The sequence below is a fragment of the Capsicum annuum genome, chromosome 4 (genome assembly GCF_002878395.1).
Source record: "Capsicum annuum cultivar UCD-10X-F1 chromosome 4, UCD10Xv1.1, whole genome shotgun sequence".
In the NCBI taxonomy this organism is placed as follows: Eukaryota; Viridiplantae; Streptophyta; class Magnoliopsida; order Solanales; family Solanaceae; genus Capsicum; species Capsicum annuum.
The window spans coordinates 195,838,030-195,854,454 of record NC_061114.1 but is presented as its reverse complement, the minus strand read 5'-3'; the positions used below and the strand labels follow the sequence as shown (position 1 = coordinate 195,854,454).

At 34.8% G+C, this 16,425-nt stretch overlaps 2 protein-coding genes across 7 annotated transcripts in view; one reads left to right on the top strand and one right to left on the bottom strand.

The window, feature by feature from the left end:
- Nucleotides 1-402: 402 nt before the first annotated feature.
- On the bottom strand, nt 403-4,406 carry LOC107855607 (MA3 DOMAIN-CONTAINING TRANSLATION REGULATORY FACTOR 2). Of its 3 annotated transcripts, none has more exons than XM_016700630.2 (5): nt 4,214-4,406; nt 3,532-4,035; nt 3,137-3,231; nt 1,047-2,891; nt 403-813 (listed from the first exon to the last, which is right to left on the bottom strand). In XM_016700630.2, the coding sequence occupies exons 2-4, from the start codon at nt 3,782-3,784 to the stop codon at nt 1,059-1,061; spliced, it is 2,181 nt and encodes a 726-aa protein (XP_016556116.1). In that variant the 5' UTR covers nt 3,785-4,035; nt 4,214-4,406; the 3' UTR covers nt 403-813; nt 1,047-1,058. The 3 variants fall into 3 exon arrangements, with proteins under 3 accessions (XP_016556116.1, XP_016556115.1, XP_047266858.1); XM_016700629.2 differs by having other exon boundaries at nt 403-788; nt 4,214-4,405; XM_047410902.1 differs by having other exon boundaries at nt 403-788; nt 3,532-3,997; nt 4,214-4,405.
- A 2,171-nt stretch (nt 4,407-6,577) lies between these two features.
- Nucleotides 6,578-16,425, top strand: part of LOC107855596 (tRNA pseudouridine(38/39) synthase) — a 14,034-nt gene continuing 4,186 nt past the window's right edge. Inside the window, exons 1-14 of one of the 4 annotated variants that reach the window (XM_016700611.2) lie at nt 6,580-6,735; nt 7,019-7,078; nt 7,174-7,243; nt 8,017-8,083; nt 9,623-9,668; nt 10,032-10,142; nt 11,162-11,249; nt 11,669-11,762; nt 12,827-12,887; nt 12,977-13,107; nt 14,252-14,369; nt 14,945-15,068; nt 15,854-15,961; nt 16,085-16,159. In XM_016700611.2, coding sequence (XP_016556097.2) covers nt 6,688-6,735; nt 7,019-7,078; nt 7,174-7,243; nt 8,017-8,083; nt 9,623-9,668; nt 10,032-10,142; nt 11,162-11,249; nt 11,669-11,762; nt 12,827-12,887; nt 12,977-13,107; nt 14,252-14,369; nt 14,945-15,068; nt 15,854-15,961; nt 16,085-16,159 — 1,201 coding nt within the window. In that variant the 5' untranslated portion in view covers nt 6,580-6,687. Of the gene's footprint in view, nt 6,736-7,010; nt 7,079-7,173; nt 7,244-8,016; nt 8,084-9,622; nt 9,669-10,031; nt 10,143-11,161; nt 11,250-11,668; nt 11,763-12,826; nt 12,888-12,976; nt 13,108-14,251; nt 14,370-14,944; nt 15,069-15,853; nt 15,962-16,084; nt 16,160-16,425 lie in introns of all 4 variants that reach the window. The other 3 variants (XM_047410900.1, XM_047410899.1, XM_047410901.1) reach the window with 3 other exon arrangements.

The window sequence follows — 16,425 nt, the reverse complement described above, 5'->3', positions numbered from 1 at the left end:
ATTTAAATAATATATAATAATTATTTTAAAATGATATAATAAAATCACGGAGAAAACAGAACGCTCTGAGCCTAACCTGCTCTCCCATTCACTCTTATATTAGAGTAAAATAAAAAGTAAAAAGTAATGAGCACCTCAAGTTTCAAGAACAACAAACAAATAAACAAATATGGGTAATCAAAACCAAAATCATTTTATTTAAATAAGTTTGTCTTGTATTCGTGTGATAACAATTTTTTTTTTTTAAAGTAGAGACTTGTGGTAACAGGAACCTAAATCAGGCAATGAAAATTTGTAATTAACAAAACTTACCTAAATGGAGCAAAATGATCTTTGGTAATTCATATTGTTGATCCCATTGGAATGCAAGAAAATAGAATCAGGATATTTGGCTCAACACAATGGTATAAAAATAATGATATAAAAATCTGAAATGGTAAAAGTAGTACTTTAAATGATTCAATGGTACATGTAACAATTCAACCACATTGCAAACAATTTAGGTAAAAAATCGACAACAACAATATAGTCCGTATAATCTCATAATTGAGGTCTTCATAAGACAAAATTTGACACGGACATACATACATATGTATGATATAATTATGTAAAGATGATGCAAGTTGATATCTTCTGCTGAGTACTTTATGGGCCTTTCATTTAAGCAACTTCAATTAATTTAGAACATGTTCACGGTAGTCTCCTCCTTTATAATCTCTATATTGTCCATGTAAATAAATCCAATTTGCTACAACAATTTGGATGATATTGCTAAACATTATGTGGTCCTGGAAAGAAAAGGAAAAGACCAACCTAAAATTTTAGTTAGTGAAATATATGAACCACTTGAAGTTTAATATATGGACGAGTGCATGTCAAAATCGTTGAACTCTTCAAAAATGTTAATGGGGTGTGTTAGATCCTCTAGTTATAGTGCATTTCTAGAGGTTCTGATATGAGTACAACATTTTCAGAGAGTCCGAGCGACATAGCTCAAAATATACAGGCACAGTAAAATTGTGCTCAACTAAAAGAATAGAATATACCTTAGAAACCATTCAACAAAATCCATTTTCCATGGAATGTCCAAGTCTGTTGTAACTAAAAGTGGAATCTAACCATCCTTCAGCTTCAGCTCTTTCTACATAAACTTTAAATTGTTTTTCAGCATCTGGTACATCTAGAGCCAAATCATCAAGTGATTCTGCAACTCTAGCAAAACCTTTTGTCATTTGGTACATAGTTATAAGTCCCATACTAAAACATTCTTTAAGAAAACCCCATAACCTCTCACTTTTCTTCTCAATAATAATCACCAATGATTTCTTCACAACTTCATGATGAAAAAATGGCATCCCTAGTTCCTTTATGCATCTATATGCTTCTTTTGCATCTCCTCCAGATTCAAATTCCTCTAATAATTTTCTTATTTTATCCTTAACATCTTCTATTGCCCATCCATTTGTACTACTTCCACCACCACCCCAACACCTTAGTATTCTCTCACCAGATAATCTACCTTTTAGCAAAGATTTTGCCATAAGTAAAACTTTGTTACCTATTGAATTCGGCTCGAAAAATTGACTGCCAATTTCTTCCATGTGTTGTGGATTTAAAACTTCATCTACTTCTGCTCTAGCCAAAAACATTGCTAAGTCCTCGACAACAATTGGAATATCTAAAGCTGTATCGTCTGCTGATTCTATTAACATTACAAAGCCATTTACCACATCATCTGCTGGAAAACAAACAGATGATAACAAGACAGAAGCCATTTCTTTTTCTCTGTTTTTCCTGTCCATTGCTAAAGTGATTAACTTCTTAACGAATATGGCGTTTAGCTCTGCCAAACACGAGCTGTTTTCCGACTCTAAGATCCTACTTACTTCTACAATGTCACCTGACAAAAAGTACTCTTTGATCATAGATTGAGCTTTCAGTTTGAATTCTTTCACAAGTTTTTCATCAATTTCTTGTTTTTCCAGTTGTGTCGATAACGACTTTAAAGATGAAATACACAACCAACCCTCTGATGCTCCCTTAGATATTATAGACTGAAAAATCACCCTTGCATTTGGTATGTCAAGTGACAAGTCATCGATATTGTCAATAATCCTATTAAATCCCTTTGACAATTGGCTTGAATTTATCAAGCCTTCTTCTGAAGTCTTCTTTAGTAAGTCCAAAAGGCGATTTTCGGCTTGTTGCTTTTCCATTGCCATGATAATAGCCCTCTTAACAATCTCATGATGAAAGAAGCGCATATTCAAATCCTTAATGCATCTACAAGCCTCATTCTTTTCCCCACTTACAACATACTCAATAAGCAAATTGTTGATCTTGTCTTTCACATCTTCAACTGTTTTATTCTTACTTCCACCCCATCGACGTTCAATGATTTCAGCATGTAAAGGAGCTGAAAGGTAACTTTTTTCAGCCCTTTTAATAACCTCAATTCCTTTTGAATCTTTAGGCAGAGAAGAATTTGCTTTTGCTAAAAAGGCAGGAGGAAGTATATCATCAACTACTGCTCTTGCAATGAACAACGCGAGAATGTCGATTGCGTCAGGTATGTCTACAATGAAATCATCAGCAGATTCCAAGAGTTTACTGAAACCTTTGTAGACTTGTTGTGGTTTGATAACTTCAGCATAAAGAGCAGATAATAAAACAGCTGCCATTTCTTTTTCTTTATCATGTCTATCCATAGCCATTGATACTAATTTTTTAATAAAGTAGAAGTCATAACAAGACATCCCAAATTCTCTTAATTCATTGGCTGTGGATGTGATATCATCATTCTGAAAATATTCTTCTACTAATATTATAGCCTTCTTTTTGTATTCTTCAAATGCTGCAACCATATCTTTAGTACTTGTTCTCTCAGTATCCTGAAACAGAAAAGGGCTAACTCAATTCAGTACTTATAGCCCGGTGCACTAAGCTCCTGCTACATGCAGGGTCCAGGGAAGGGCCGGACCGTAAGGGTCTATTGTACGCAGCTTTAGCTTGCATTTCTACAAGAGGCTGTTTCTACATATCGAAACTTGTGTCAAGGCTCCTCTTCGTCAATTTGATGTGTTATTTCTCAAAAATACTAATTTCATGGAACTTTGGAAAATGATAGCTAAGGTACCTCACTACTGGTGTAGTTTGGATCATTGGGATCGATAGCATGGACATCATCGGTATCCATTAATCCACCCCAAGTGCCTTTTCCTCCAGAACCTCCTGTAAATCATAAATGTTATGTGAAGAGTCGGTTGAAAACAGACAGAAATAACTAAAACAGCAGCGGATCTACAATATAAACTTGATAGGTTCAATCTTTACGTTCCTATGACTGAATTCATGGTAGTATTTATTGGAAGTATAAGGTTTCAAATAAAAGGACTATCGCGAAAAGTTCAATTTGATCCAATGTTACTTATTTTCTACCATAGTGTAAACACGATGGTCTAAATAATCTTGTCACGGGAAAAGTGAAAACTATCATGCATGTAATGTGTAACTGAGAAATTTTCAACTTACCTTTCTTTGGACGACCATCTCGTGGAGAATGTGAACTTTTTTTATTTTTAAGTGGACTTCCCCTATCTGAGCCAACCTTGTTGTGACGATCACTGGGAGACCTAGGAGACTTTGGTGATTTCGGGGATTTTGGTGAGCGTGGTGATCTTGGAGATATCTTTAATGGCGATACAGACAATGGATCTGCACTTTCTGAAGCAGATCGGAGTTGTTCTTGATGCTCATTTGATAATTTTCCAGCTGTAAAATCCATCCTCAACAACCAATTTCACCACAGAAATATTCTCAAGTATTTGTACTAATACAAGTAGTAGTAGGATATAGGAAATATCATATCAGGAAAACTATATTCCCACGGTAGAGTTTGTAAATAAGTGATTGTCTGATAACGAGCTAGGAGTATCTGGCTTTCTGCTAAATCAACTTCTTCCAACTCCAAGCAGCAGAAAGTTTTGCGATGTTACACCTGGATCCGTCTATTATAATTTAATCGTTCAAAGATACCTAAAAAAGGGTAAAAGAAATGGAGATCAACCAAGAGATCGATACAAATTGTTGAAATGACGAGTAATATTCTATTTCTTAAAATCCAAATTGATGCATAATTCGAACATAGTGCTACAAGTCCGAATACATTACATCTAAAATTAAAATTATTTATCATGTGAAATAGCAAATGTACCTGAAGCAGGAGATTAGTTGAACCTAGTGAGACAAGTGTCAAACACACTAAAACTAAATGGATTAGCAATAGTTAAAAAAACATCCTCAAATTGTTGGAGTATTAATGTAGTATACAACTTTTTTGGTTATAATAATTGTGTGTTTAGCTTAGAAATAATAATTATGGGATTAGTTAAGACAACAAATTAAGGAGATCTGAAAAAGACTTAATGGAGCGGAAATAGACAGATTACTGAGGTTGCGCCTTTTGAAACGGGAAGTTACGGTCTTATAACTGTCATTCTAACAGAAAAAACTTTGATTATTCTACTTTTCTTTTCTTTTTCTTTTTTATCATAAAGTTTTTTTTCCCATCTAATATTTGACGTCCAACCAACTAGGTTTTCAGGTACAATCGAATAGATAAAAATGGATAACTAGCCACTTTTCAGACAGTGATGAGGAGTATGATGCCATTTCAAAAGTAATTACTCCCTTAGTAGCATATTATGTTACACACTTTTAATTTTAGTTTGTCTCAAAAAAAAAAAAAATGTCACCTTATCTTAGAAATAATTTAGCTTTAAAATTTTTTTTTTATTCTTAATTAAATGATTTATAATCACATAAATATTTAAGAATATTTTAGACTACAAGTTTTAGAAGTTTTTTTTTTCTTAAATATCGTGTCAAATCAAAAAATGTCACATAAAATGAGATGTTGAGAGTAATTCTAGGTACTTTATGATAAGTTGGTAAAAAAATATCCGTAAATTAAACATGAAAAAACCTTTCGAACTCCATAAATTCACGAGGTTTGAAGCTCTAACAAATTCTCACACTATAAAGGTTTAAACCTCGAAACCGCATCAATTGTTAAGTTTGAAGTTATAAAAATTTGAAGAGTGAAATGAATTGTTATTTGGTTTGAACTCGAGGACTCTTTCCTTGAGTTCATGGTTCTATAACTAAGAACTGAAAGACTCTTTCCTCGAGTTTGTAGTTTTATAGCTTAGAATTCAATGATTCCGTCCATGAATTTGAACTCTAAATAATACTTGTGTGAAGCATTTGATAGAAGATAGATAAATGAGGGTGAGTCAAGCAAGTGTGACAAACTTTTAGGCTGACAAGCTTCTGAAGATGAGGTGCACATGACACATAAGTGAATTTCAAATTAAAATGAAAGAGGATAGTGAAAAGCTTTATATGATATAGGAAAAAGATATCATTTTCACCCCATACTATACAAGAAAAGTCTAAGTAACATCTAAATTATATAATTGACCTATTACACACCTTAATTATGTAAAAGTGATATTATTATCTCCCCGCGACCCTCATTCTAAGGCGCGCGTGTTACACTTATTTTAGGTGCGTCTAGCCTATTAAATAACAAAAGTAAACGGCTAAAAACGTTAAGGGAAAAGACATCATTTTCACCCCAAACTATAGTTGAAAAGTCGAATCCACACCTAAGCTATATAAGTGACATATTACACACCTTAACTATAAAAAAGTGATACTTTTTACTGACGTGACAGTGTGTGTAAAATACTACACCACATGCAAGTGGTGGTAGCTTGACAGGGTATAAATAGTTTCACTTTTTTATAGTTTAGGTATGCAATAGGTCACTAGTATAGTTTAGATGTGACTTTGACTTTTCGAATATAGTTTGAGGTGGAAACGATGCCTTTATCCTAACATATATTCAAATCCACATGGTACAAATGCTTTTGAGGCTTCACATGACATAAGGTAAAAATAAAAATTCTGGCGGAGCTAAGCCCGAAAAAATAATACATGTCATGAACTTGAATCCTAATAATTTGTCAAAGTAATAATTTAAGAAAGACTCCTCTAGGTTCAAACTCAAGAAAAGGCTTTTGAATAATATGATTTTACAACTGAACTTGAGAGTTCGATTCTTATCACTTGTCAAAATTTTGAACTCCAAATACTACACTATCTTTTAGAAACTTGATTACTTTTTACTTAATTTCGTCTTATTCTCTCGAACCCGAATCAACCTTCTTACAATTTTTACTTCGTACAATTTTTTTTCTCAAAGTCTTTTGTCCCCACCTAATAAAACTACTTTTAACAATTTCTTGCTTCAATTGAAGAGATCTTTTAAAAGCAAAGTTAATAAAACCTTACCTAAAATCAGTAATTTTTAAGAAAAATTAAATGAATTAGCTACATTATTAATTGAAAACAAAATATTAGCAAAGTTAATAATAAAAAATAATTCTCACCCTTATACACATCTCAAACCTTAAATTTCATCATTGTTTTAAAATTATAATATTATTTTTATTTTATAATAAAAATATAATAAAAATTTCAAAGTAACCAATTCGAAAAGAATTGCATAAAATTTGTTCCGGATCAAACGTGGCCTAAAAGTTTGTATAGAAAATCAAGTAAAAGCATTTACTCGAAGTCCATATAAATAGTGGGAGCTTCACAAAAATTCCAGCGGCGGAGATGGACCTCGTTCAATCGGAACTCGAAACTCTTCGGAGCAGAATCAAGGTAATTTTTCCTTAATAATTTCAAAAATCTACTTCAAATAATACTCTATGTCGTTCCAAAATAATTATCATATTTAGTTTTTTGAAAGTAGAACTTGATTAATTAATTTTTAAAGTTAAATTAGGTTAGATTAACCTGATATTTTAAAATTAAAATTTAGATACAACTTGCTGAAAGTTTATACAGTTTGGCTCGAAACTGTACGAGTAAAAGTAAATATAGGGAGTAGTTAATTATCCATTATCACTGTTTACTGTGTTGTAATCTTTGATTAGAAACACAGGAATTGGAATACGAAAATGCTAAATTATGTGCTCGGCTTTCGAGTTGCAGTTGCCAAGAGGTTAATTGCTTCTTCTTCATAATAATATATCCAGATATATTTATCATTATTTTAATGTTAATTTTGAATTTTAATATGTTGGTATTGCTATGTAGATAAAGGAGAAAAATAATGGAGTTTTGGATGGATGTCATGGAAAGAAGAAAAATAAGCTCAGAGATTTAGGTTTGTATGAAGAAATTTTTTTGTGATTGGAATGTGTTTTTGTAGTTTTATACGCAATGTGAAATTGTTTTTGATAGTATTTTAGGGTGCGTTTGGTAGGGAGGAGAACAAGTGGTTTCTTATTTTCTTGTTTTTGATATGCAAGTACTTTCTAAAGCATTTGTATTTCTCTAAAAAAAAGCTATTAGCATGGGTGAGGAACGGTATCCATTGTCTGCTACCCCCTCCCAATAATATGTATTTATCAACCACCTGCTTACTACAAGAATGTACCATGATCTGGATCATAGTGTGTGTGTGAGTTTTGGGTGGGGGGGGGGGGGGGGGGGGTGGGGGGAGTGGAGCGAGGAGCGGGTTTGGGTGATGTGTGTGTGTGTGAGTGGACAAGGGTGGTGGGTGGGGGTGGGAGGAGACAATATCACTTGTTTTCGCTACTTTCAATAAGGATGTCATTTTCCTTATTTCCAAAGGACTTGTTTTTCTAAAGAAGATGTTTTCCAAATTTTTTAACCAACTGAACATGGGAAAATAGGAAGTATTTTCCTCCATACCAAACACACACCTAAGTGTTAAAATTATTGACGAGGTGTAATTCGGTTCGCTACGGGTTTTCAATGTACTGAGTGAGCTAGAAAGTGTACTGTGTTAGCTGTCTTTACAAGTTGATACTGTAATGTGAATTGGAAATCTGCTGAAATGTTCCTCTTTCATTTTTTGTACTGCGATTCGAAATGGAGATTATTGATGAAATGTCCCTGCTTTTTTTTTTATAGGTTATGGCACAATGATGCATCACTCGAAAAGATATGTTGCTTTGAAAGTCATGTATTTTGGTCCAAGGTATACATTATGCTAGTAGTAGTTGAATAGGATTGCATTGTCAATGTGGCTACCGAAAAGAGAGGAAGAAATTTATTAGTTGAGGACATACGAAAGACTTTCATTTTCTATTTGCCTAGGATTAGCTCTTTATTAGTAGTAGTTAAGTGTGGACAGGAAGTTGAGCAAAGTAGTGTAAGCAGCAAGGCTAAAAGTGGTTTTGAGTATTTTGGAAAATATAATTTCCAGTTTTGTGATAAAAAATATTTTTTTGACACGATAAATTTGAGCTTTTTACAAGTCTTTCAATTTCTTTTGACCCTGTCAAACCATCTCGTTAGTCTTAAGCACAAAGGATATAAGATCTCAAAAGGGACCAAAAGAATAAAATAACTTAATAAGAGGTAACATAGAGATCACACAATGTTCAGTGGATTACTGAATGTTAAGTTCTGAAACTCTTTAGTTGCACTACTTTCTTCTTCAGAAGATAGATGCAATTCCATGTAGCATAATATTAGGCGTAAAGAGGTGGTGTAAACATTGGAAACAGTTGAAGAAAAGTTAAATGCACCTGGATGAGTGGTTGAAAAGGGGAAAGGGTTCTTGATTTCCTATTAAGCTTATCTTGCATTAACCTTGGCAGGATTTCTCGTACAGGAGAGTTTATTTCTGTCTTAATAGAGCTGCAGACAAGCCAATACTTGATATACAGCCCTCTTTAAAAGCATCTAACCTTAAGTTGTCCTTTAGGAGGCATCTAATCATTAGGCAACAAAGTTTGTAGCTATTGTTATTTGGGGGTTTATTCACAGGCTTTGTCCTTCTTAGTTCCCAATAATAAGGATATTACAAAAGATATCTTATTCATTAACCAAACATCATCTTATATTCTTGTCTGATCATATTTTGTTATTTGACATTTGACTTTAGCCAAAAGTGAGACATGTATTAGAAGGCATTTGTACTTTGGTTTATAATTTGATGAAGAAGCTTCAATCATTTTTAGAAAAATAGTTCCAATTTGAGATAAAAGAGTTCCTGAAGAAAAAGAATGGATTTTTTGGTCTAAATCGTCAGGTAGAAATATTGAAACAGGTGGACTAATTCGTGGATTACATTTTTAATGTTTTGTCTGGCATTACTTCTCTTCTTTTTTAGTAATTTCTTCGGCACATTTCATCTAGAAGCAGAGATGAAGGCATCTATGTCGCCTGGAAAAAGGGTTTTGTAAAACCACCTTAAGCATTGATTGCTAAAACTGCATCCTGATCCTAATTCGTAAGGGCCCTATTAATAACTCTGCATAGATTGTCTAGTCATTCCATGAAGTATTAGGATGGAGCTCCTTGTTTTATTCTGGAATGCTAATGGCAGCATGTCAATCTTCAGTTTTTTCACCTTATGCAGATTAAGAGTGATTTAAGTATCAACTAAGCCGAAGGTGCATGTACATTGTGTTTCTATCATTCTATTTTAGTTGGTGTTTGCATTTTTTCAACTTTATGCAAATGATACAAGTACTTGTTTATCTAACAGTGTTCTCCTGTTGCATTACAGGTTTTATGGTTTTGCTTCGGAGGCTCAAATGGATCCCACTGTTGAGGTCTCATGTTCTCTTCTGAGATGATTTTCTTTTAAGAATCAGGCCAGCATTTAATGTGACATACATAGATTAACCATGTACATGCAAATATATGGTCAACATGTTTCTCTTTTTTAATCATAGTCCATGTTTTCCGTCCTTTAAATTAAGATACTTAAGCTACTGAAAGAGCATGATCTGGTGATTTTCTGTGAGAATATTGTTTCCTTGCATGTATTGCACAATTTGAACTATTTAATCTCAGCACAAGTTGTTTAGGTGCCTCTTTTATCCAGTGGTAGCACATAGGTGACTTTATTGTTTGCACTTTACCATCTCAATAGAGTATTTTGTTTGCACATGCTGATGTTTTTCTTCATGCAGGGTGAACTTTTCAAAGCTCTGGAGAGGACAAGACTCATATTTGGAGACAAGAAGGTATTGCAATACTCAAGATGTGGTAGAACCGATAAGGGAGTTTCTTCCGTTGGCCAAGTAAGTAGAATAGAGAAATTAATTTGTTATGTGTTTGATTTACTAGTAATTTACATATATTTTGCATCAAATTTTTTGTTTGTAACATTTCCAAAGAAAGCTTGCCGTAGGAAGATAAAAAACTTGCATGCAATTCATTCAAGTATATACCCATATAAAGACATCTCATTTTCTAATTCTATTAGTCAGTGGGTTGTAAACTGTGTCTCTCTATTGAAAAGTAGGAATTTCTATTGCAGTTTTTTCACCTAATGTATCCCCCTTTAGATGCTCTCTCCGCCCAAGCCGACTACCCCTGGCCTCCCCCATCCCTGAGGGTGAGAAGTTCCCATCCCTTTGGGGTTTTAATTGCCCATCGCCATTTAGCTATAGCATTTTTTTTTCTCGTTGCTGGTCATATGTATAGAACCAATTGCAGGACTCGGCACAGTATGAAAGGCTGCACCTTTGATTCCTAGTGGCAGCAGCTTCTTGTCAAATTTTGTTTAAGCTTTTTTTCCCTCCTGTTCGTTTCCTTACTTTCAAATCCTTTTTCTTTTATGTGCCTTGAGAAAATTTTATGAAATCATATATCACTTTCAATGTTGTCAAAGGCCCATCTAATGCATGCTTAAGCCCTGAAGCTTGGTGCAAAATAAGATGAGCACTTTGCCGTGCTTATCCCGGAGCTTCAGTGCAGTCATCAAAGTGCCAAGACATGCCCCCCATCATAAATGGGCACTATCATGAAGGCTAACAACAACAACATACCCATGAAGAGGCTACACTAAGCAATTAAAATTTCATGTAATCGTAAAGTTTTTAAATTTTTTCCCATATAATTGTTATTTATGCTTATTATAATTTTTCTTTAATTTTATTCTTATCTTTTTCTTCATTTGTGCCTTCCTTTATCAAAGTTCGTGCTTTATTTGTGCTTTGGCTCAAAGCTTCAATCGACCTTATCCCTTTTTTGCATTTTCATCTTTGATAGCGCTCTCTTTTTATGTCTTTTATAACATGAAAAATACTTGTTGCAGGTGATTGCTATGTTCTTAAGATCAAACCATCGGGAGCCAAGAGGGCACAATAAGTATTCTGGGGAAATTTCCGTTGAAGAATCATGTGGTCTGCTGATATCTCCTTTCAATGTACAACTATGTTTAGCCTTTCTGATTGTCATCTGCCATGTACTTACTATAATGCAATTTGGCACACATCAGTTGTCCTCCTTTCCCCAACATTGCGACTCATTTACATTTTAGGCAAGTTCTGGTAGTGTAGTTTTATGGTTGTTAGGTAGCCAATTTTAAAGATTGATTATGTTGGAGTACTTGGATTGCACTTTCATAAATGACCTTGTATCTTTCACCAAAATCAAGGCACATATTTCCAGTTCACGTTGACAACAAAAGATGTGCAAAAAGAATGTGAAGTTTCAAATCTTCCTAGTTCCTTAAATTTGATGGCTTCCCTCATATCAATTTGTTGTTTCATTCGGAGTTATTTCTAACCTTTTGACACGGTTTTACATTTTTTTCTCCCAGGAGAAATAGACTACGTAAGAGTACTAAACCGAGTCCTGCCAAATGACATTCGCATTATGGGTTGGTCTCCTATTCCAGCTGATTTCAGTGCAAGGTTTGTACTGCTTCGTATAACTTTTGCCCCGAGATATCTTTAGGATAGTTACAGTTTGCTGGTGTAAAGCATTTTAAAACACCTAACTCTTTTCCCAAGTGTCATGCTTTCTTTCAGTAGGTATACTGGAGTTTATAATATCATGCTTCTGATAAGAGGGACATTTTGCATTTAGCTGGGTGTAGCCTTGTGGTTGATGAAGTTAGTGCAAATCTTGGGGACCAATGTCCAATCCAAGCAGAGACAACCTGTGTGCACAAGCTGGCCCGGGCATCACCATTACCAAAAAGAAAAACATTCAAGTAGTATATGAGGGTTTTTTTGAGAAAGAAAGTATATGAGGTTTTGAATGCAATCCATCATTATTTTATTACCAACAGATTAAATTTAAAATAGGGGGAGGAACTCTTACACCTTACGAAATCTTATGCTAATCTATATTTGGTAACTTATCATAGGCAAAATTTATCCAGTTGATGCAGTCTCCCAGTATTTTAGGTGCACTCATGACTACAACAACAATAACAACATACCTAGTGGAATCCCACAAAGTGGGGTCTGGGGATAGAGTATACGCAGACCTTACCTCTACCTTTTGGAGGTAGAGCGGTTGTTTCCGAAAGACCCTCGGCTCAAGTGAAGCAAATCCAAGTAGTAACAGAAAGGAAGAAAAAGAGAAAGACATCAGTGAAGAAAAACAAGACAACTAATAGGAAAGCAAGGCGGAACAGTAACATAAACAACTAGGTGCGACCGCCTAACATAATAAACAATAGATGACAACAGATAAAAAGCCAAGAGTAGGCTAATGCCATGACAGACCCGGTGCTCTAGACTACCACCAAACTAAAGACTACATGAATAGGTTAATCCTAAGACAACACTCCACTACCTACTAGCCTTCTTCCCTAATCCGAGACCTCCACACCCTCCTATCTAAGGTCATGTCCTGAATCCCCTTGAAGTCAACTTTGACATCCTTATATCCTCTTAAGAAGTTGTACCACAGTTTGTTCAGCTCTTCATTTTAGTTTAACAGCCTTTTTACCTTCTAATAATTGCAGGTTCAGCTGTTTGAACAGGGTGTACAAGTACTTCTTTTGGCTGGGAAACTTGAATATAACAGTGTGTACCTTTCCTTCTGAAATCAGTTGACCTGGTTATGCTAATTTATCCACAAATTTTCCACTAAACACTCTTGAATTGCTCAACAGGCCATGGAAACTGCTGCTGCGAAATTCTTAGGGGAACACGATTTCAGAAATTTTTGCAAAATGGATGCAGGCAATGTGCACAACTACCGGCGGCACATAATATCTTTTGAAATTCTCCCCTTCAATGAAAGGTTTCTACTCTTAGCTTGAGACCTCAACTTTTTCTACTTAAGACATTTTCTACTTATGCAAATGATGTTTGTTCGGGAATACTATATCTGTCTTTGCAAGTTGATATTTAGGAATATTAGGCTATATTTTAAGATCCCACTTTGTGGGAACACACTGGGTATGTTGTTGTTGTAGGCTATATTTTAAGATGGGATGCGTTGTGGAGATTGAGAAATCCTAGAGACTGCTTTCCTCTGATGCGTTGTCACCGTACATTATGTAGAAATAGTTCCAAATACTTGTACAGATGCAATTGAGTTGTATAGTTGGATAGGTGGCTATTTTGTTTTCCCTTTTCCTTCTTTTGGTAGCTGTTGGGTAACATTAAATGAATATCTAGAGATCTCGAAATCTAACTGAAATATGTGTCTTTTTGCAAGTGCCTTCGAGTTTTTGGGTGTTTGAACTTTCAGATAGATTCCTATTTAATGCATCCTATGTCTAAAAAATATATCATAAAGAAAGGGAGGAAAAGGGGAAAAAAAAAAGGATAGAAAACCAGAGGAGAAAATGCCATGTATATTGTTATGATCCCTCAGCTATGAACACTAACTGAAAGCATTCGTGAATTGGCATCCATCCCTTAAAGGAATCTACTAAGTGAGAACTGTCTAGCCTGCACTGAAGGGTGTGGCCTTGCAGTCAATGAAGTGAGCGCAAACCTTGGAGACCAGGGTTCAAATCCCCACTGAGACAAGAAGCACACCAGTTGATTTCTTCCTATTTGTCCAAATCTTGGTGAACAGAGTTATCCGTTACTTGTATTGGTGGAGGTAGCAGGTACCGGGTAGAATAGTCAAGGTGTGGGCAGCTGGCCCCCACACTACCGTTATCAAGTTAAAAAAAAGTGAGAACCGTGTAGACTACTTTCTTCATTGATCGGTTGTATCACCCTTCTCTAATACATCCTCAAAGCCCGAGTCTACTTTCAGCTAAAATTTCTTTATTGTCATTTTGATATTTCCCGTATATCTTGATGGGAGCTTGATGTACTCTTTTGTTCATCATCTAAAATTTCTTAGGGAAACTGATATTTGGCTTTTCTAATATTCTACATATGCATATTGAAACACTTTTCACGCCTTTACGTATTTTTTATTGTAGTTACAAAGCTGATCAACTCATGATTATGAAAATCAAAGGTAGTGCTTTCCTTTGGCATCAAATCCGGTGCATGGTTGCCATACTATTTCTGATTGGCCAGGGTTTTGAGTCCCCTAATGTACGTAATCTATGTTCTAATATTGGTTTTCTCTGAAACCTGTTAATGTGATTCATTTTCTGGAGAACTCAAATTGTTTCTTCTTGGTTCTTAATAATAACTAAAGTTAATCTTGTGATAAAAACTGAAGCCGCTTTTGGAGTTTGCCATAATTTGATATGAACCAGAGGTCAACCAAGTCTGCTAAACCTTGTAACAGAATGTCTTTTTGTAGCATCTGGCTAGTTCTTGTATGCTTTTTGAATCTGGTAGATCCTTTCGGTTTGTTCTGAGTTGATGCCATTTAGGTTTGGGACGGTTTGGGCTTTCCGCTGCGGGAAAATCTCTTTGATAACTCAATCCTAAATTAAATGAGCAAACAAATAGATAATTTGTTTAATTGTGATTCTGATGATTCGCAGCCCAATTTGTAAGCACTGGGCATGTTTCTCAAAATTTTCTCAACGTCCTAATTGGACATTTCTTTCAGGGTTATCTATGTATAACATTTATGTGTTTAATGGACCTTTTGGTGATGTTTTCTAAGCTAGTTATCTTATCATAAGGTAATTTTTGAGTATGACATTCAAATGTAGGTAATAGATGCGCTACTGGATGTTGAAAGAACACCGCGGAAACCTCAGTTTCCAATGGCCCCAGAAATACCTCTGGTTCTTCAATCTTGTGAATTTGAAGGCCTCAAATTTATTTGTTCGTCAGGTACTTGAATGGAGTTTATATCCAGAATTCTTAGTCTTTCCAAGAAATGATGGGATCCTTGAAAACTAAATTTCCTATGTTTTTTTTACTTGATGTTAGATATGGGAAACCATGTTTTAGTTTTATTGTTTCTTATTGTTCATTCTATTTTCCTGGATCTTGTCAGCATAGAGGCATGAGTTATCAGCTTTAGCCAGTTGTCCCAAATTTAACCCTGTATTAATAAAATGAATTGTTATGAGCAGCACTCTAGTCTCATTAAGGAGCTTTGGCACTATTACATTTTGTTGTTTTCTATTCATTGTAGACTGATGATATCGTCAACTTGATTGTGAGTCCTTATTTTTTTGTTTATTTGATAAGGGAACTTGATTGTGAGTCTATTCTTTTGAAGTAGTACCATACCATAAAAATGTCTTGTTAAATGGTATTTGTCAAGATTTGGGTTTTTCTGGACTTGTTCCATAAGGAGCTGTAGCTTGCCCAATATACATTCTTTCCTTATAGTGGGTGGCATAACATAGTGGCCTCTCTTCAAAAGATTGCTTTTTGTGGTTACCTATAATGTTCAGAAAGAGTGCTTTTTGTGATTATGATTTCATCTTATGTAAGTACCCCTCCTTTCCCTATGACCAAGTGAAGGGGTGGTTTGGGGGAAAAATTAGACATTGTGTGTTATATCTGTTCCTGGTTTTTATTTACATCCTCTCTGTTTTTTTTGTTTAGATAAGTTTTGTTGCACTAATTGGATAACCTACAAACTTTTTTGATGACAAATTTTCCAGATACAAAGCAGGCTTTGAATGAACACTTGGAGCGGGAATGCCGAAGTTATAAACTTCAATCTGCAATTTTTCATGAAGCTTTGCTAAACTCATCATGTATTGAAATTGGTAGGTCATTCAGTACTTGTGCTTGAAAATTATTAGACATTTGCCACCTATAGCCTTTCTAAGCTATAGAACTTGTTTTTTCTGTCGAAGTAAAATAATTGTGATTGAATTTTTCAATTTCAGACAACAATATATCAAGTGACCATATAAAGAAGAAAGAAACTTCCCACATTCCTCTTTTGTCTCGACCAACTGAGCGTGAGTTCTTCTTCCTCTGGATATTTTCTCTCTTTTCAATCATTTGATAGAACTTGTTTGAATTTGGGATTTCTAAACTGTGTTATACAACAACATACCCAGTCAGTGTAAACCCACAAGTGGTGTCTTGAGAGGGTAGGATGTGTGCAGACCTTACCCTTACCTTTGTGGGGTAGAGAGGACTATTGACTCTGCTATAAACATCAATGTTAACATGTTCTTGAAAAGAATTAATGGTCAAAAACACATAAATTCTCACTTCCACG

Coding starts and splice junctions, on each gene's coding strand:
- LOC107855607 (XM_016700630.2), bottom strand. CDS start 3,784: ATGGATTTTACAGCTGGAAAATTATCAAATGAGCATCAAGAACAACTC. Junction 3,232..3,531: donor AGATGGTCGTCCAAAGAAAG/GTAAGTTGAAAA, acceptor TATGATTTACAG/GAGGTTCTGGAGGAAAAGGC. Junction 2,892..3,136: donor CAAACTACACCAGTAGTGAG/GTACCTTAGCTA, acceptor TTTCTGTTTCAG/GATACTGAGAGAACAAGTAC.